This window comes from Elgaria multicarinata, chromosome 8, assembly GCF_023053635.1.
Source record: "Elgaria multicarinata webbii isolate HBS135686 ecotype San Diego chromosome 8, rElgMul1.1.pri, whole genome shotgun sequence".
NCBI lineage: Eukaryota > Metazoa > Chordata > Lepidosauria > Squamata > Anguidae > Elgaria > Elgaria multicarinata.
The window spans coordinates 5,517,879-5,539,248 of NC_086178.1; the positions used below are offsets into that span (position 1 = coordinate 5,517,879).

The 21,370-nt window shown below is 46.3% G+C and overlaps 1 protein-coding gene across 1 annotated transcript in view; it reads left to right on the forward strand.

Annotated features, from left to right (window-relative positions):
• Positions 1–20,172, forward strand: part of ARMC9 (armadillo repeat containing 9) — a 125,083-nt gene extending 104,911 nt beyond the window's left edge. The window contains exons 20-25 of the mRNA XM_063131770.1: positions 2,435–2,539; positions 3,532–3,647; positions 10,858–10,982; positions 12,566–12,698; positions 18,181–18,353; positions 20,059–20,172. Coding sequence (XP_062987840.1) covers positions 2,435–2,539; positions 3,532–3,647; positions 10,858–10,982; positions 12,566–12,698; positions 18,181–18,353; positions 20,059–20,081 — 675 coding nt within the window. The 3' untranslated portion in view covers positions 20,082–20,172. The remainder of the gene's footprint in view (positions 1–2,434; positions 2,540–3,531; positions 3,648–10,857; positions 10,983–12,565; positions 12,699–18,180; positions 18,354–20,058) is intronic.
• The last annotated feature ends 1,198 nt before the right edge of the window (positions 20,173–21,370 follow it).

Genomic DNA, 21,370 nt, shown 5'->3' on the forward strand with positions numbered 1-21,370 from the left:
GGCTTATGTTAAGTCTAGTTTGTTCTTTAGTCATGAATTATCTTGCAGACGAGCAAGTAAACCACAGCTTCTTTCCTTACTTCCGATTTGGTTTTCTCCCATCCATTTTGCCAGCCTTCAGGGCAGGTTCACTCTATTTCAGGGCAGATGTCAACAAAAACAAGCCAAGGATATAAGCCATAGTTCTTGGTTCAGACTTCCCAGCAAACCACGGGCTTGTTCAGACAATATGCTAAGCCATGCCTAGGCCACTAGCCCTTTTGTAGCAAATGGTTAATGAGCATGTTTAAACCATGGTTATATAGCCACCATGGGAATTGTTCACACGACTTGCTAAGCTATAGTGGACCTGTTCAGACAACATGCTAAACCATGATGGTTAAGTGTTTTGAGCTAAACATTATGGCTTAGTGTGATGTGCATAGTTAAATAATGGAACTCACTACCACAAGGTGTAGTGATGGCCACCAATTTGGATGTCTTTAAAAGGATAAATTCCTGGAGGCAAAGGCTATCAATGGCTACTAGCTCTGATGGTTGTGTGGTATATCCAGTATTCGAGGCAGTAAGCCCGTGTGCACCAGTTGCTGGGGAACATGGGCGGGAGGGTGCTGTTGCACCATGTCCTGCTTGTTCATCCACTGGCCGATGGCTGGTTGGCCACTGTGTGAACAGAGTGCTGGACTAGATGGACCCTTGGTCTGATCCAGCATCAGGGTTCTTCTTTTGTTCTTAACCATTCCTAACCACGGTGGCTCCATAATCACAGTTTGAACATGCTCACTAACCCCTTGCTGCAAAATGGTTAGCGGCCTAACCATGGCTTAAGTGTGTTGTCTGGACAGGGCCAGTGTTTAGCTCAAAATGCTTAACCACCATGGCTTAGCGTGTCGTCTGAACAGCCAGACCTTGTAAGCCAATAATAAACCATGGTTTCTGTTTGTGGGTTATAGCTGGTTAACAAACCATGACTTGTTTGCTGGGATGGGTTCAACCACAACAGCAAGCCAGATTTCAACAAACCACGCCATGGCTTAAAGCAGCCTTCCCCAAAGTGGGGCATTATACAAAATATGGCATTATACAAACAATAGCGTTTTTGAAAAACCTTACACCTAGTGAGTTTAATTCCCCCACCCACATTACTCCCTGCTACATTTATGGGGGCTAGGGTTCAGCACCTTGAACAGATCCTTTAGAGGTCTGGCTGATCCATACTGAAAGCCTGGATGGAATCAGAGCTCCACTAAAATTGGAGCCACCAGCCTCCGCTGGCCCACAAAGATGATTTATAAAGCTTGATGTAAATGGGGAAGGAGCATGTTGTATATGGCATGTCTGCCCAGCTTTTTACATGTATAAATAGCCAACACGCGCTGAGGGTAGTTTCTTTGCCTAATGTTGCTTTAACTATTTTGAAAGACCGTTTTGTCAGAGCAGTGATGGACGTGAGTTAGGTTCAGTGAAAAACTGTTTGGCCAGCTGCCCTGTCTGCATCTGCTTTTCCTGTTCTCAACCGGCTCGCTGTTGCAGACAGACCCTCTTAAGAGCCAATGTGGAATTTGGCCCTTCCTTGCCTTTGAAGGAAGGTTTAAATGCTCCTTCATATATCAGTGACAGAGTAAATCCAGGGAACAGTGCTGCCTATGTTCTGCGTCTATCTGTTCTGGTGTTTTTCATCCTGGAAATGATGAAGCCAAACACTTGCAGAGTGGGGATGGAGGATGATCTCAAGCAGAAAACTGAGAGAGACTGAAAGAGCTGGGCATGTTTACCTTGGAGAAGAGAAGATGGAGGGGAGACATGATAGCACTCTTCAAATACTTGAAAGGGTGTCACACAGAGGAGGGCCAGGATCTCTTCTCGATCCTCCCAGAGTGCAGGACACGGGAATAACAGGCTCAAGATAAAGGAAGCCAGATTCCGGCTGGACATCAGGAAAAACTTCCTGACTGTTAGAGCAGTGCGACGGTGGAATCAGCTACCTAGGGAGGTTGTGGGCTCTCCCACACTAGAGGCCTTCAAGAGGCAGCTGGACAACCATCTGTCAGGGATGCTTTAAGGTGGATTCCTGCATTAAGCAGAGGGTTATTATTATTATTATTATTATTATTATTATTATTATTATTATTATATTTATTTGTATCCCGCCTTTTGCCCAATGCTGGGCGTCAATGGGTTGGACTCGATGGCCTTGTAGGCCCCTTCCAACTGTACTATTATTCTATGATTCTATGAAAATGGCAGGCAGAAGGCGGTGCTGTGCAACTCCTCTTTACTAAGTCGCGTCCACCACACTTCTGATATCTTCACCAGGGGGAACCACTTAAACCACTAGAAAGGCCTTCCATTGATCCTCAAGGTGCTCTGTTCCCTTGGCTAGAGGACTGCTGTGTCCTTCAGGACCTGATTCTCTGCTGCCTTCTCCTGACAGGGGGACCACAACAGCCTGGAAGCCGACCTGGACAAAGACGAAGTGTTGCAGCCTCAGCCGGGGGAACTCTCGGGCGAGAAACTCTTGACCACCGAATACTTGGGAGTAAGTACCAGCTTTGCCCGCAGTTCAGCAACAAGGGAGACTTGATACTCCCCACATTTCTTTTTGCTGCTTGCAGGACTGGCTGTCAGCTCATCTGCACTTAAAACATGACTGCTCAGTTATCTGGTGAGGTTGTGGGCTCTCCCACACTAGAGGCCTTCAAGGGGCAGCTGGACAACCCTCTGTCAGGGATGCTTTAGGGTGGATTCCTGCATTGAGCAGAGGGTTGGACTCGATGGCCTTGTAGGCCCCTTCCGGCTCTGCTATTCTATGATTCTATGATAGACTCTACTCTGACTATCACCCTTTCTCTCAAAGTTTGAGCCAAACTTTGGCTTTGGTTTTGCCATAGCAAAGCAACATAGCCCAGTGTGATTAAAGCGCATGCTTTGCATGCAGGAGGTCCCAGGTTCGATCCCCGGCTTCTCCAGGTGTAGAGCAAGGAAAGGAATTCCTGCCTGAGACCCCCAAAGAGGTCATTGCTGCTGTTTTTATCTGGTTGAGCTTTTATATTGTATTTTATATTATGGTTTTATACTGTTGTTTTATACTTTGAATGTTTTTAAATTTTTGTGAACCGCCCAGAGAGCTCCAGCTATTGGGCGGTATAGAAATGTAATAAATAAATAAATAAATAATAAAGAGCCACTGCCAGTCAGTGTCAACAATACTGGGCCAGATGGCTTCCTATGTACCTAACACACACCTGCATTACTGGTAGAGCATCGTAGACTTTCTAGGATATATAGCACAGCCGTCCCTAACCTGGTGCCCTTCAGATGTGTTGGATTGCAATTCCCAGCCAGGAGTTGCAATCCCGCACATTTGGAGGGCAGCAGATTGGGGAAGGGTGACCTAGAAGGAGAAGGTTTGATCTTCTTCTCTGCCTTCACCTGATCTCTGGAGAACTACTAGCATGGATGCAGGCCGCTCTCCCTTCTCCCTTCTGCCTTCATCTCTCCAAACGGTGTAATTTCTCCTGCTTGATTTAGATAATGACCAACACACCGAAAGCAAAGAAGAAGCTGATTGCCGGCATTCACCAGAGTGTCGATGAACCTCTCCAGAGACCTGTGACGCCCGGCTATCACAGGACTGCCTACCCAACGTAAGTCTGAGCAAACGAGCCAAAAGTTGGACAGTCTCTTACTTTAACCATGGCTCTCCTTCAAAGAAATGTAACTCGTATTCATGGAAAGATGCTGATAAAATAAAACCATCCATTTTAGACAGGAGATTGCCCTTGTTTTGTTATTTTAAGTATTCTTCTTCGGAATGATGGGTGCCTGGAAGATTTAGCCGGGATTAGCTAGAATTCAGAGCCATGAGAGCCAAGATGTGGTACTTTGGGGTGCAGCGTTCAGCTCTTTCTTTTCTTTTTCTTTTTCTTTTTCTCTTTCTCTTTCTCTTTCTCTTTTTCTTTCTTTCTTTCTTTCTTTCTTTCTTTCTTTCTTTCTTTCTTTCTTTCTTCAAGTTACTAAACGTTATTGCTGTGAAGATGACACTTGACCGTGTGTGGACAATGCTTGTTGAAAGCGGGGTGGCTAAATACTTCTGGATATTGGGGGTGGGGGCTTCAATACATTGCAGCGTTCCTTGCCCCTCCATGCCTAGCAAAAACAGAATGAAATAAAATTGTAAATAGTATAGAATAAACTGTGCAAAGCAGGAAGAATCACGCCAACATGGGTTACAGAATCCAGATTTTCTTGGCATTTAGATTGCCTAGATCAGCCTTTCCCCCAACTTGATGCCTCCCAGATATTACAAATCCCATATACCCTAGCCAGCAGTTGCATGGCTGTGCGGCCTGGAGTTGATGGGAACTGTAGTCCAACAAAGCTGGAAGGCAACAATTTGTGAAAGGCTGTCCTCAATGCAGAATATAGACCAGAGCTTTCCAAACTTTTCATGTTGGTGACACACTTTTTAGACATGCATCATTCCGCGACACAGTAATTCAGTTTTACTAGCAAACCGGAGGTTAAACCCCTTATAAACCCCTTATAAGAGATACGGACACATACATAAATTGTAATAACGAAATGTATGGGGACACAACACATCTCATGAAAACCTTTCATTTATATTTTTAAAAATATATGATTTGCAAGATAATAACATACAGTTCCAAGACTTTTCACATTGAACCAATTTTGTCGAGCTGCGATCGAGCGGCAGTTGGGACGGTGTTCTATCAAAAAACTGGACCCATGGAATTTCTCGACTGCATCATTCCAGGCGCAGCCGCGTCACCAGAAGTGATGCAGAATCAACTGTTTTGACCCAATTATGCATACTGCGCATGCGCAGTACCTGGATGATCCCTCGACCGTGGTGTGCATACACGGATACGACGGAAGGGGAATATACTAGTGCACCATACTAATCGGCACCTTTGCTGCGTAAAAATGCATGCAGGTTGGTATTGCTTATTTCACAGAGACTCAGAGGTTTCTCGTTACGTTCGCATGACACACCTATACACTGCAGCTGACACACTAACGTGTTGCGACACACAGTTTGGAAAGCTCTGATATAGACACACACACACACTGTGCAATATATGCATGTCCTTGTCTGTGATATATCCATATGTGGAATGCTGTATGCAATGGTGGCCCCCTCCATCACAAAAGTACAATAGCAAAGTTGACAAAGGTATCAAAAAAGACCAACTGAATTGATCCAGTGGGTGGATCCCCTTCCGTGGGGATGTATCTGCTTATATATTTGGGGCTTTTCAAGTTAGGAAGGAAGACTTATAAGGTGGTGCGAAGACAGAGAAGCTAGAAACCAGCAAGGGTCCATACCAGAAACAAGGTCTGAGGCCGGTCCAAAGAGCCAGGCGCACAGGATCCTACAAGGAGCAAAGTGGCCAAGGAATGCGAGTCTCGGAGCCGAAGGACAGATGTTGTCCCAGCAGCTCTCTGCCTGGAGCAGGCTTTTAAACCTGAGCCTTTAGGGACCCACCCAGGGCATAGCTGCAGGCCATCGGGGGAGAATCTTACTCATGAGTAACCTTTTCATCACTGGAAGTCTTTATTCCTCAGGCAAGCACTTGTTCACCTGGTGGCCAACCAAAACCGCACCTTTAGATGGTTGCTTGGCTTCCGCCTCAAAATCAGAGAGGGGCTGAAGGAAAGATTGGCTTGCTGATTCCCCCGAGAGCCCAGGATCCCCCTGATCTGCCTCAAGGTCCGGCAAAGCGGGCTGGCACTCTGAGACGTTTGGCTTAGGTAGCTCCAGTTCATCCCCTTCTTTATGGGACATGACGTTAGGGAGGCAGGATAGAGATGGAAATCGTTAGTGACCTGGGAAGTCAGTCAGAGTGAGCGCAGGAAAAAAGCAGGTTCGTTCTCAAAGTGCAAAAACTCTGGGTCATCCACTAGCTTTGAAGTGCAGAAGATTTAAGACCATCTAAGGGAATTCTGTTTCTGATTGATGAAAGGGTTAGAGACCGGCACACACCTCTCCTTATCCCTCCTCTGCTCAAAAATAGGCCTTTCCTTACAGTGCTTTTGGTTTTAAATGGGGTTAAACTCAACTGCACATAACTTCTAGCTTGAGCCTGGGGCAGTCGCTAGACAAGGCCAGAAACGGAGTCCATGCCACAGGTGAAACTTGAATCTAGAACTCTTGCATCCAGGCTTCACAGAAGAGCTAGTTTGTGATGAGGGATTTAAAAAAAAAAGAGAGAGAGAGAGAGAGAAAATGCAGCACAGAGGTCTATATAGAATCATAGAATAGCAGAGTTGGAAGGGACCTACAAGGCCATCGAGTCCAACCCCCTGCTCATTGCAGGAATCCACCCTAAAGCATCCCTGACAGAGGGTTGTCCAGCTGCCTCTTGAAGGCCTCTAGTGTGGGAGAGCCCACAACCTCCCTAGGGAACTGATTCCATTGTCGTACTGCTCTAACAGTCAGGAAGTTTTTCCTGATGTCCAGCTGGAATCTGGCTTCCTTTAACTTGAGCCCGTTATTCCGTGTCCTGCATTCTGGGAGGATCGAGAAGAGATCCTGGCCCTCCTCTGTGTGACAACCTTTTAAGTCTTTGAAGAGTGCTATCATGTCTCCCCTCCATCTTCTCTTCTCCAGGCTAAACATGCCCAGTTCTTTCAGTCTCTCCTCATAGGGCTTTGTTTCCAGATCCCTGATCATCCTGGCTGCCCTCCTCTGAACACGCTCCAGCTTGTCTGCGTCCTTCTTGAATTGTGGAGCCCAGAACTGGACGCAATACTCTAGATGAGGCCTTTTGGGAATGAGTTTTAGGGCTCAACAACAGCAAGCCCAGAGGTGTTTATTGGAGCAGATGGTGCAGCAAGAAAAGATTCCAAAATGGATCCTGGCAATTCAAGCAGAAAAGTGCAGAGCCTGTATTCTTGACTGTTTACTCCTTGGCCTGAAAGGATTTTGGGCAGTCCTCTTGCTTTGAAGCCCAACGGCTGTCTGCTGGGCTGTGCATCAAATTCGTGCTTCTTGCTACAGCCTTTTTGCCCACTCCACAAAACATGCCCCAACCCTATTTGAACCTTTTTGTACGAGACTCTCGCAGGCCCTGATCTTATAAGGATGCTCTGCTCTCCTACCTCTGTATACAAGAAGGCGGGCAGACTTTCTGCGGCGGTTGGTGGTGGAAGGAGACAGTCCCTCACTCGACTGTTTGCCACCCCACTTTTGAAGCGTGGGTCGATGTGGATAGCTCCAGCAAAGGGAAGAGGGGTGCGTAGCCACCATAGAATCCAAATACAATTAAGATTAAAACTAAGGTCCGTGACATGAGAACACGAGAAGAGAGGAGTGCTGGCTGTTTCTTGACTTTTAATTGTTTTTAAGGGGAAAAAAGAACAGTGGGTGAACACCTGAGGGAAGCAGAAAGCCACTGAAGAATATATTTTGTTGCAATTTTAAAAAAACCATAGGCCCCGTTCAGAAAACACCTTAAGCCATGGCTTTAACCACGGTGGTTAAGCCAGAAAGCCAGGCTGTGTTCAGAAGACACCTTAAACCATGGCTTTAACCACGGTGAATAAGGCTTTTTGCTTTATTCACTGTGATATTATTATTATTATTATTATTATTATTATTATTATTATTATTATTATTATTATTATTTCTTACCCGCCTCTCCATTTTGATCGAGGCGGGGAACAACAGTAAATACATAAAATGCTGATTAAAAACATAGTATACATTGTTAAAACATCCTAAAAAAAAAAAAGGTGTCTTCTGAACACGGCTTTCTAGCTTAACCACCGTGGTTAAAGCCATGGTTTAAGGTGACTTCTGAATGGGGCCATTGAATTTCTGGGGGTAAGGGAGGGAGGGTGAATGGTCTTACTAGTCACCAATAGCATTACAGAGATGCAGTATCCAGAAATTCTTGCACAACTATATTCTATGTGACATTTCCCTTAGAATGAAAGATAGAATCATAGAATAGTAGAGTTGGAAGGGGCCTATAAGGCCATCGAGTCCAACCCCCATCTCAATGCAGGAATCCACCCTAAAGCATCCCTGACAGAGGGCTGTCCAGCTGCCTCTTGAAGGCCTCTAGTGTGGGAGAGCCCACAACCTCCCTATGTAACTGGTTCCATTGTCTTACTGCTCTAACAGTCAGGAAGTTTTTCCTGATGTCCAGCCGGAATCTGGCTTCCTGTAACTTCAGCCCGTTATTCCGTGTCCTGCACTCTGGGAGGATCAAGATTGTGCTTTGAGTCCTGGAATAATATCAAGGGCAGGTGTGTGGACTCTGAATACCATGTTAACTTGATTTTCCCTGTAAAATATCAGTCTATGTGCAAGAGAAATAACCTCTAACCAAACAAAACTCTTGGAGACAATATTATTTAATGACCGGGAGCAGATATTATGAAAGCTCCAGTCCTCATAAAGCTAAGCAGCTAAATTGCCAGTAGTTTATGGAAGGATTGGGCCCTCATCTGGTTGGGGTTTTTTAAGTGTCTTCACTGGGATTTTTTGTGACATTTCCAGATACAGTTGGTATTTCTTTCCAGCATGTATGGCAGGCAGTGGACAGTCTTAAACCCACATAAACCTAAACAAGAAGCATTTGCAAAATACCCACGTGTTGCTTGCTATTCCTAGCAGGTAGGTCTTTCCTCATTTTTCTAGATGGTTTGAAGCAAAAGTGGACTGATCCTTCCTATTAAATATTATAATATTGTAGGTTATGCTTGTAAAAAGATCTTAAGATTTAAACATTCTCGCCCGCTGCCACTTACCCCACCCTCTGCCTTTCCTTTTAGAACAATACACCTGTAGGTTAATTTAAACAAGTGTCAAGAACATCCCTTCTCTTCTATTTACCTTTACCTTGCTGTCACGTTCGTGAAATCTAGTGGAACTTAGAGAAAAGGAACGGCCTGTGGGGAAACGGTGGAACGAGTTAGATTTTAAAAAGCGCACTAGAGAAGTGTGAAGAATTGGACGTGCTCTGAAGTTCTCCTCTTTGCCCATCCCTCTTTCCCTTAATTTGCACTTGTAAGATTGTGAATAAGAGGTGAGAAGCAAAGTGCTCTCAAACTCAGGCTGTGAAGAACCAAAATGATGTCGAAAATATTTCCTACAACTACAGTCACGTTTAGCTTGCAAGAGACCATCTAGCCCAGCACTCTGTTCGCACAGTGGCCAACCAGCCATCGGCCAGGGATGAACAAGCACGACATGGTGCAACAGCACCCTCCCATCCATGTTCCCCAGCAACAGGTGCACACAGGCTTATTGCCTTGAATACTGGAGATAGCACACAACCATCAGTGCTAGTAGCCGTGGATAGCCTTCTCCTCCAGGAATTTATCCAACCCCCTTTTAAAGCCATCCAGATTGGTGGCCGTCACTATATCTTGTGGTAGTGAGCTCCATAATTTAACTTTGCGCTGTGTGAAGAAGTCTTTCCTTTTATTTGTCCTGGTTCTGCCTCCAATCAGCTTGAGATGACCCTGGGTTCTAGTATTTTGAGGGCGAGAGAAAAATGTCTCCCTCTCCACATTCTCCATACCATGCATGATTTTGTACACCTCTATCATGTCTCCCTTTTGCCTCCTTTTTTCCAGGCTAAACAGTCCCTTTCACGCAACGATTACCTGGACGATCGTCCGTGACCCTTATGTCGGTCCTTTTACAGGGTCAAGATAAGCCTACCACCGAACAAGTTGCTAAATTTCTTAATCATGCAATCCTTACCAGATCTGTTATGGTGGCAGGACTTTCCTTTGCTTCTAGCACAGAACTTTAAGGAGGCTCATGTAATCATACTTTGTTTTAATTTCATGTATTTTAAATATTTATTATGTATTTTTACATGTTTTATTGGTCTGTTGACTGTAATAAAAGGAATTGAATAGAGGAAATTAGAACATATAAATGTACACCTTTCAGGTTAGATATGATTAATTCTGAGCTATACCTTTGAGAAGATAACTCCTTACTCAAAATTTGCCAATTAAACCTAAGTCTATAATTTTTTCCTAGACATCTGTATATCAAGCCTTCTGTTGTGTATACCTTGCACAATTTTTTGGGCTCATTAATTGATCATTGAAAACTTTTAAGTACACTTTTGATTGGAACAATCCAGCCTTAGACCTGTTCATTATTCAAATAACATTTTCTCCCAAAAGAGAGGGCTTTAATTTTCTCTTTGGATACCATCCAGGTGAACTTGGCCTTTATTATTTTTATGCCACTTACCCAGAATTCATTGTGAACCTGCTTCTGAATCAGCTGTTTCCTAAAGATCCAGGACAGGTTCCAGGTTTACAAGATAAAATCATGAGAAATACAATAAACCAATCATTAAAACACTAAAGCAATGATAAAACAATAAAATCTCATTAAAATAACCAGGGGAACCGGACAGTGCTGGATGTCCGGGAAATGCCTGGGCAACCACGTACGTTTTCAGTTGTCAGCGGAACCACTCCTCACTAGGAACCCACCTGATCTCAAAGGGGAAAATCCTTCCACAACGCCAGGGCTTCCACAAAAGAGGCTGTCTGCTGCCCTCCAGATATTCTGGACTACAACTTCCATCGACCCCAGCCAGCCAGTATGGCCAGTGATTGGGGATGATGGGAGACGTTGTCTAAAACACCTGGAGAGCACAGGTTTGCCCAGCCCTCAATCTGAGTCCCCTGTGGAAGGAGGAAACTTACCCAAATGGCCCTGGCACTAACCTACAATGCAAAATTCCTCTCCTCTCTATTACAGGAAATGAAGGAGGTAATAGTTCTACTAATCGTAATAGTTTCCGACTGCAGGCCTTCATCACTCTGCCTCCTTGTTTTCTTTGCCAGGCCAGAAAATGATGCCGTTTCTCCCTGTAGCAGGGAGAGTTGTGTCCAGCGTGGACAGGACTCCCGCCCCCCGACCCGCAGCGGGAAGAGACCCAGCCTTTCGGAGCTCTGCTTCTCTTCGGCATGTAAGGATTTGATAGAAATGTGTCCACTAAGTTGAGTTTAAGCCAACCATTCAGAGGTGAATCATTAAGCAGCTCAGTCTGGGCTAGATACTACTGTCGGAGGGAGGGAGGCTTCGAGGGCCAGCAGGTTTAGCCTGGAGAAGAGAAGATTGAGGGAAGACATGATAGCAGTCTTCAAGGCCTTGAAAGGTTGTCACCCAGAGGAGGGCCAGGATCTCCTCTCGATCCTCCCAGAGTGCAGGACACGGAATAACGGGCTCAAGTTACAGGAGGCCAGGCTGCATACTTTGTCCCTCGGGGTGTGTGGGTGTGTCACTCTTTCTAGGATCAGTTGCAAGTTTCCACCAGAGTAACATCGTGCCTCCTAAGCCCATCTGGATGAATAGTCCAGAAGGATGATGATGATATCAAGAGCAGACAAGAGGACCAGGAAAACCAACAGGGTTTCACCTGACACCATCCATTCCCCTGGGGAAGTCACCCACCTGGGCGACCAAGGCTGTTTCCATCCCAAAACCAGGCCGGAAACCAGATTGGAATAGACCCTAATACGTTGAGCATAGAAGTGGCCCTTCCATGAAGCCTCCTCAGATGGCAGGTTTTGAGTGTCCTTAAGGGCCAGATAGGGGGATAGAGTCACATAGAATCATAGAATCGTAGAGTTGGAAGGGGTCTCTAAGGCCATCGCGTCCAACCCCCTGCTCAATGCAGGAACCCACCTTGAAGCATCCCTGACAGATGGTTGTCCAGCTCCCTCTTGAAGGCCTCAAGTGTGGGAGAGCCCACCACCACCACCCTAGGTCATTGGTTCCATAGTCATACTGCTCTAACAGTCAACGTTTTTTCCTGATGTCCAGCCGGAATCTGGCTTCCTGTAACTTGAGCCCGTTATTCTGTGTCCTGCACTCTGGGAGGATCGAGAAGAGATCCTGGCCCTCCTCTGTGTGACGACCTTTCAAGTATCTGAAGAGTGCTCTCATGTCTCCCCTCCATCTTATCTTCTCCAGGCTATACATGCCCAGTTCTTTCAGTCTCTCTTCATAGGGCTTTGTTTCCAGACCCCTGATCATCCTGGTTGCCCTCCTCTGAACACGCTCCAGCTTGTCTGCATCCTTCTTGAAGTGTGGTGCCCAGAACTGGATGCAATACTCTAGATGAGGCCTAACCAGTGCTGAACAGAGTGGAACCAGTATCCCCACCTCTGAGCTTTGGGGCAAAATCCCGCAGGGCCTCCTCCTGCCCAGACCCCATGAACTCACTGGAGCTGCCCAATGTCGTGATCATGCCCAGCTCCCAGTCACTTCAGCCGGGCTTACAGAGAAGTGCTTTCTGCCACATTGTGGCCTTTGTTAATACCTCCGTGGGAGATGCCATTTGGATTCTCTTCCTCAAACACGGCAGCATCTTGGGTTGAGCTAGATTGAGATCTGACCACTGCCAGGGCATCTTAACAGGGACGGTGTGTTAGCTTAAACACAATGTCTGGGTCGAATGAGTGAATGGGTCAAGGAATGAACAGCTCCTGCAAGTAAGATGCAAAGCTCCACCTTCCAGATTTTTGAAATGTTCCCTTTCCCAAACAGCGGTTGAAACGGAAGCCTCCGAGCGGTCCTCTGTGCGTCTCGGAACAGGTCGGCGTGTCCCGCCAGCAGCTGATATCCTGACTCTCCAGTCCCCCAGAAATTCCCAGGACAGTCTGAACGAGCTATCAAACAGGTATGTGAGTATCGGTAGGTCGTCCGTCCCCAACCTGGCACCCTCTGGCCGGGTTGGACTGCAACTCCCATCACGCCCAGCCTGCATGGGAAGGAGCTGCTCTCAGTTTTACTGAAACGTAAGACAAGTGTCGATGTTTGAGTGCTGCGTTGGATACATTCCACTGTAGCGTGTCTGTCTCTGTCTCTGGCTTTTAGCCATGATAGCTAAATCATAGTTCATAGCATTTTTATGTTCCTCATTGAATGGGAGGAAGTGACATTTCACGCAGCTTAACTGGCATGAATCAGCATTTTATTAGCCCTCCCTGGCCCTTTTGTGCGCGTGTTTACAAAATGCCTGAAATTACAAGATTGGAACATGGGCCAAATGCGCGACGCCTGACATTTCCACATCAGCAAAACGTTTTGCTCACATGCCGATGCGTTTGCTACATCTGGGCCAGCCTTTTCTTCCTGTGTTTTCCTTTCAGTCACGTGGGGAAGGCATTGTTTGCTTGTTCCACTTGCAAACTGAGGAAATGGGCTTTCGTTGGTGCAGAATGGGGTGATCCCCCTCCCGCTTAGAGGGTGCTGGGGTGGGGTGGGGGTTGTCCCCAGAAGAACATTATACAGTCAAATGTGCATTTCCTGCATTTATACACTAAAGTAGGTCAGTCTAATGAGCTTTTTTTTCCCTGAATGACCGGAGCAGCTCTCACATTTGGGATTTGGTAAGATGGAGAGCCGCTCGCTCTCAGTTGATTCCCCGGTGTCTCTGGTTAAAAAAAATCAGGTGACTGATCATGTGAAAAGTGGGACGGTGGAGGTCCATTGCCTGTCAGAGAAGAGGAGTCCCCACCTGGGACCACCAGCCCCCTCCGTAGAATCATAGAATAGTAGAGTTGGAAGGGGCCTATAAGGTTCCAACAGCACCCTCCCACCCATGTTCCCCAGCAACTGGCATTGTTTTAAATGCTTTAATTGTTTTTACTGCTTTTAAATTATATATATCGTTTTAACTTGGTTCATGGTTTAATTTGTTTTTAACTGTGCATATTTATTGTTTTTATACTGTATGCTTTTATCTGTACGCTGCTCTGAGATCTTAATGATATAGGGCGGGATATAAATGTTTTAAATAAAATAAATAAAGAAATAAAATAAAGTGTCAATCAAACATTGCGATGGATTTTACTCAACTCCACAGTAGCCCACAGTCACACAACGGTGGAGTTAGAACACGCTATTTATTTATTTATTTTATTTATTTATTAAATTTATATACCGTCCCATAGCCGAAGCTCTCTGGGTGGTTTACAAAAGTTAAAAAACAGTGGACATTAAAAAGTATACAAAATTTAAAACCATCAAAAAATATAAAAACAACAGTATCCATTTTAAACAACAGCAGTTCTGGGGTCCATTAAAAAACAAACTTAGCCTTTGTTGTTAAATGCTGTTAAATGCCTGGGAGAAGAGAAAAGTCTTGACCTGGCACTGAAAAAATAGCAATGTTAGTGCCAGGTGAGCCTCATCGGGGAGATCATTCCATAATTGGGGGGCCACCACTGAAAAGGCCCTCTCCCTTGTTGCTGTCCTCCGAGCTTCCCTCGGAGTAGGCACTCGGAGGAGGACCTTAGATGTTGAACGCAGTGAGCGGGTAGGTTCATGTTGGGAGAGGCGTTCCGTCAGGTATTGTGGTCCCAAACTGTGTGAGGCTTTATAGGTTAAAACCATCACCTTGAATTAGGCTCTGAAACGTACAGGCAGCCAATGCACGCGGGCCAGAATCAGTGGGGTGTACCTCCTAGAAACATAACCGTGGAGTGCAGTTTTCCCACTGTGTTGACTAACGTGTTGTCTGAACTGAGCCAATGTCTAAAGTCCGTTACCGCTATATGATTCTTAGTTTTTATTGACCTCTTAATTAAATAATAATAATTAGGTAAAAAACGACAACTTTGCTTTCTCTCCCCACCCGCCCCCTTCAATTTGGGAAATTTCAGAGCAGCTTCTGTAGGGCTCCCTTTGGGGCCCCATCCATGCGTTGCTCGGATCCACACCGCTTTAGCTTCAACTTCGTCACAGGTTGTCTCTGAAGTCTTGTGTCGTTTTGCCCTAGTGCCTCTGCCCTTCATGCCAACGGGATCCCCGCGAGCACCCACAGTGACAGCGGAAGCGCTTGGAAGGAGAAAAATGGCATCTCCCCAGAAATAACTTTTTCTAAGATACTTCAAGAGGAAGGAGTTGATCTGGAAAAAGTCTAAAAACGTGAACTACTGCCCAGTGGCCCAGTTTGGATAGAACTAGAAGAGACACCAATATTGCTGGGTTAGGGAGATCCTTGGAAAATGCCTTTCCTTTTTGCACACACCCCTGGCCCATGGCAGGAGGCCTCCCATGTCGCTTGCACTGAGCCCAGCCTCTCTGGTTAGCTGTGTGGGGATCATAGAATCATAGAATCATAGAATAAGCAAAGTTGGAAGGGGCCTACAAGGCCATCAAGTCCAACCCCCTGCTCAATGCAGGAATCCACCCTGAAGCATCCCTGACAGATGGTTGTCCAGCTGCCTCTTGAAGGCCTCCAGTGTGGGAGAGCCCACTACCTCCCTAGGTCACTGATTCTATTGTCGCACTGCTCTAACAGTCAGGAAGTTTTTCCTGATGTCCAGCTGGAATCTGGCTTCCTTTAACTTGAGCCCGTTATTCCGTGTCCTGCACTCTGGGAGGATCGAGAAGAGATCCTGGCCCTCCTCTGTGTGACAACCTTTTAAGTACTTGAAGAGTACTATCATGTCTCCCCTCAATCTTCTCTTCTCCAGGCTAAACATGCCCAGTTCTTTCAGTCTTTCAATCAAGTGAAAGACCAGGCAGAAGGTCCTAGTATCTATCGGCTGCTGGATTCCATGGCACATCATGAGTACCTTTTGGGAGACGTTCCTTTAATCTCGTACCAGAAAATGGCATGACGAGGAGAGACCCTTGTTCTTTTGTAGAAATGGAAGATGAAACTCTGGGGACTCTTGACATGCTATGTGATTCCCTGGTATGCTGTCCTTTGTGATCCAAGCAAAGTAGGTCCCGCAGGTATTTGGCATCCCCGTGTGCCTCCGCAGTGTAATTATAGAAAGATGCATGTAATGAAACGTTTCCTGGCATCTGTAGGAAGGTGAGAGCGTATTGTTCTTTTGTCCGTTCAGGCTGTCCCACAACTTTTAGTGGTTTATGAGTCACTGACCGGCTCACGCAGTATTTCTTCTCAGATTATTTGCCTGCCTTCGTGTTGGTTTTTAACAAGGAAGCAAATAGCAGAGAGGGACGGAGAGTGCTAGCAGTTACGAGATTTATGTTTCTGTGGGAAAGACCAGAGCAGGAGAAATGGGCTTCTCACAATGCTCCTTTTTCATCCTTCTTGCCAGAGTAGCACCTTGCCATTAACGGTGAGTGCTCTAACAGAAACATGTTAAGTATTTCCCCAGCCCTGGTGTGCCCTTCGGCAATTTTGCAGTTGATTAATCTCGACTTGTTTCATGTACAAAGGCTGAGTGATACACTTGGATGCCATTACAAGTACTTCATTTCAAGATCTGACACTGGGCGTCTGTAGGGCCAACACCTCTGCTCCTACATCAGATTTCCTCGGATGAGAAATTCCGCTGAGCGTATTTCAAATGGGCACGTGGAATTGCTCAATGACCAACCCCGTTCTTTGCATCTGTAATGTCCCAGGTTCAATTCCTGGCATCGTCCATTAAAATCCCAGGCAGGCAGCAAGCTGAGAAAGACCACCTGAGCCTTTGGGGAGCGGGCAGGATTCTGCGAGATGGCCCATGGCTTGACTCTGTGCAAGGCAGCTTCCTATATTCAGCACACACATCCTCTACGTAGGAGTTTGAGGGAGAGGCCAGGGCGAACTGACGGAGCACCATCTGTTTAAGGGCCAAACTAGACAGGAGACGCGATAACTCAAGAAGTCTTCCGATACCATTCCCAACTCATCAAAGCAGCTGCGAGGGGCATTGAATGGATTGGAGGTCATGGGGGGAGGCTGTTCTACCCTTTCTCCTTGCACCATTTCCGTAGTCAAAATCCCTCTATGGTAGGGTGACCATATGGAACAGAGGACAGGGCTCCTGTATCTTTAATAGTTGCATAGAGAAGGGAATTTCTACAGGTGTCATTTGTAGGCATGCAGCATCTGGTGAAATTCCCTCTTCATCACAACAGTTAAAGCTGCAGGAGCCCTGCCCTTTTTTGTATCTGGTTACGCTAGTATAGCTCCTGCAGCTTCAACTGTTGTGATGAAGAGGGGATTTCACCAGGTGCTGCATGCATACAAATGGCACCTGACATTCCCTTTTTTATCCAACTGTCAAAGGATACAGGAGCCCTGTCCTCCTTTCCATATGGTCACCCTACCCAATGTAGGTGTCCATGTATACATCAGCCTTTCCCAACCCAGCATCCTCCTGTTGTGTTGAATTATAACTCCCATCATCCCTGGACACCACCACCCTGATTAGGAATGGTGGGGGTTGTAGTCCAACCCATCCGGAGAACACCAGGTTAGAGAAGGCTGGGCCATACACTCCAGAGGGAGTTAATAATGCCAGTGGGATAGCACTGGTTTTAAATTTTGTATATTTCTTTTTAATGTTCCCTATTTTTAACTTTTGTAAACCGCTCAGAGAGCTTCGGCTATAAATGAAATAAATAAATAAATAAATAAATAAATAAATAAATAAATGTTACCCGATTGTGGTGTGTGTGTGTCAGGCTGCACCCCACCCCACCCTGCTTTAGCCTGTAGGATAAAGATTTATGTTTTGCACAGACCAGGTACAGAGCGCTTGACAAAAGTGCGAGAAAACAGGGCTCTGCCCTGAGGAGCTTACAATTTAAAATTTGACTCAGGGGATGCGAAAAAAGGAAGAGGAGGAAAATGGAGACAGGGACAAACAGCTGCAGACTGCGGAATTTATGTCGGTTTCATGTATGCCATGACAGCAGGGCCCTGAGGACTGGCAAGTTAAGCGACAGTCTTTCTTGGGGAAAGGGGAGGGGTGTATGTGGAATCTCTGAATCATTGGCTTGGATATCGTTCCTTGTCAATGGGTTGATTGTTTCATATGTGTTTAAATGTTTTGTGATTTGGCTGATGTCAACCAAAACCAAGAATCCAGTATCAATTTATGCTAATTTGGTTGGTTTGCAAAGCGTGTTGCGGCCGTGGGACGCTGAGCCTTTTGCTGCAGAAGTCTCAACTTTTTGTTCCGGTGTGATCTGTGTTGTCCTGAGCGGCTTGGCTGACTTTGTTGACTCTTCCGTCTTTCTCAGGGTCACGGAAGTGTACTCTATTAGATTGTAAGCCTATGCGGCAGAGTCTTGCTATTTACTGTTTTACTCTGTACAGCACCATGTACATTGATGGTGCTATATAAATAAATAATAATAATAATAATAATCTGTCCTCCGCTTTACTTCCGCTTTCGCTCTTGCAGTGACTTCCTTTCCGGCTTTGCCAGCAAGCCTAAGCTGCCCTCCTCTCCGGACTTCCAGAATGTCAGGACTGGAAGGGGAAAGATCCCAACTATCGCTCCACAGTTCTCTCAGTCTGGCCCCCAGCAGTCCAGTCGACCCGGCTCTTCGGGATCATCAGCAAAGAGCAGGCAGAGTAAGACCAAAGCCTTCTTTGTTGCATGCCTTGGGCTGGTTCACATGTGCCCTTCATATCTCATTGCTTGATGGTCCCTGGGTGAATGGACTCTGTTAGAAAAGAACAGGAAGAACATCGGAAGAGCCCTGATGCTGGATCAGGCCAAGGGTCCATCCAGTCCAGCACTCTGTTCACACAGCCAGCTGTCGACCAGGGACCCACAAAGCAGGACATTTTGTGTCTGCACAGTGAGAGGGTGGCACAGTGGGGATCAGAAAAGCAGAGTCATTTTTTGGTTATGGCATCATAACCCGTTGTCCCACTGCAGCCTGTGTCCTCTGTTCCACCAAACATGTGGTGTATATCATTTGTCCCTGTAATTTTATTTACGTTGGAAAAAACGACACGTAGCCTTCGGACTACGATTATTGAGCATCGTTCTAAATCAGTGGTTTCCAAAGTGGGTGGTATTGCCCCCTTGGGGCGGTGGGATTGCATAGGGGGGCGTTAAGAGGCAAGGAAGCAGCAGGGGGGCGCTCGAGGTGGTCTTTTCCGAGAAGCGCTTCTCCAGAAGGTCTTAAAACCCAGGGATACTTTTATGGGAGAAGGTAGTTTGGTCCTAAGCCATATAGGGGAAGAATCCACACATGTATTAATACCATTTAAGAAGAGTCCTTTTAACGATGAATTGAAATATTTCAAAAGTACCAAAACACTAATGAAGAGACATACCCTGCTTGGTGTGCCCCGCCACGCCGGCTGCAAAACAGAGGCGTTCGCTCTCTTTTCCCTCCCTCCCTCGGCAAGCCTGCGGCGGGTGCTTTGGAATAAATGTTCCATTAATTGTTACTGTTTTGAATTTTATTGTTATTATCTTCCTTAGTGGGTTGTTGAAAACCGCTATTCTGAATAATGATTTTTATAGTGTAGGTTAGGGGGCGCTGGGCATGAGTTTGTGGAACCAAGGGGGCGGTGACCTGAAAAAGTTTGGAAACCACTGTTCTAAATTAAAACAGAATGTTTTGGAGGCACCACCGGTGCAACATTTTAATGATCATCCTCACATCAGGTTGGAGAAGGCTGCTCAAACTGACAGCTGTGGGTTCCATTTGGAGCTGGGAACCCATCTCCTCCCAGGTCAGATTGGCAAGGAGGAGAATAATAAGACTCCTGGGTTACAGGATTCTGAACTTTAGGAAGCAGGTGCAGTTTTGGAGAGTTGGAAAACAGGTTGGGCCTTTCCTTTAGGGTAACGTGGTGACAAAGAAGCTGGGCCACAAATAAGGAAGTTCTCAGTTCATATCTCACCTCTCCCCATCAGTAAATTGTAACGTTACTATAGCTCTGTGTTGTAGCAACGGTTTCCCCATCCTCCGGAACCAAGTGTTCCTGCAAATCCTCGAAGGGAGAAGGACGTCGGTGTGGGCAGCGCACCTCCGTCCTTCCACCAGCGAGGTTCAGGAGTTTCGTCATGTGCTGAGCAAACAGTGAGTTTGCAGTAGCATACAGGCAGTTGGCGCTGGTCCTTTGCCACAGGTGCTGTGGTTTCAAGGCAGATTCTTTTGTGCAGCTATTTCAGGGCAGTGTTGCGAACAGGCTGAACAGGTGTCACCCTGAGGACAGAAACCGCCTTTTCTGAATCCGGCTTCAGTTGCTGATAGCTTCTCTCTCTTTCTCTCTCTCTCTCTCTCTCTCTCCCTCCCTCCCTCCCTCCCTCCTGCAGGCAGCCAGTCTTCCAGGAAGTGAGGACGGATCCTTTCCTCAGGAATCACCTGTCCCAGCGCTTCAGGACAGACGCAGCCAGCATCCTGTAACAGGAATCATTGCATCTCTGGCAGCCTGCAGAGCCGACAGGGAAAGCTGTCAGCTCTGGGACTGAAGACACCCTATACACCGGGAGTCAGAGGCTATCTGATGGGATAGACCTTCTTCCCTTACCCCCCCCCCTTCCCATTTTTAGGTGCTTAGCCAAATGGCAGGATTATGTCTGGGGCAAGTTGTACCCCCTGGAGCCCGCTAGTGCCAAGTGCAATAGAGGACTGTCATGACACAACCCTCCCACACCAGGTCTTGTCGCCCACAAACCCTCCTCAAGCCAAGCGCCACCACTTGAACCACCTGAGGGGTAAGGGTAAAACACACCCTTTCCCTCATAGGAGAGGGAAAAGGCTAGAATCTGAAAAGGTTTTATTGTGTTTGTAATAAGCTGAAGGTTATATATATAAGGTGTTTACGCTAGCAACTGTAGAGCAGGTGATAAAGCCAAGCAGACACGTGGTTTGACTCGACAAAGCAAAATAAAATGTTTATTTTTGTCTAACAGATCTTAGTTACTTCAATGTAACTAAGTTAGTTACTTCAATGGTTCTATACCTAGGGAGGTTGTGGGCTCTCCCACACTAGAGGCCTTCAAGAGGCAGCTGGACAGCCATCTGCCAGGGATGCTTTAGGGTGGATCCCTGCATTGAGCAGGGGGTTGGATTCGATGGCCTTGTAGGCCCCTTCCAACTCTGCTATTCTATGAAATTCAAGTTAACCTGCTTAATCTACTAGTTTTAATAATAACAGTAATCTTAAGTCTCTCAAAATCTTATATCCTTTCACTCTCCACACAACTGACACCCCCAACTCCCAACCAACTGTGAACTGCCCAGAGAGCAGAGAGCTTCGGCTATTGGGCGGCATAAAAATGTAATAAATAAATAAACTAACTCCCCAAGCTCTAGACTCCCGCATTTATACTTCTCCCCCCCCTTTCACAGCATCGTCATCCACACCCACTCAGTCCAACATTCTGCACTCAGTAGACATACAAATACAGACATACCTAAGGGAACAGAATTGTGGGGTAATGCCACAAGGACCCTTTCTCTTTTTCCTCTTTACCAAACTGGAGTTGCTCCACTATAAGTGTCCTGAGTGGCTGAGGTTCTAGTACAGCCTTCCTCAACCTGGGGCACTCCAGATGTGTTGGACTACAGCCTGGGGCATTCTGGGAGGTGCAGTCCAACACATCTGGAGCGCCCCAGGTTGAG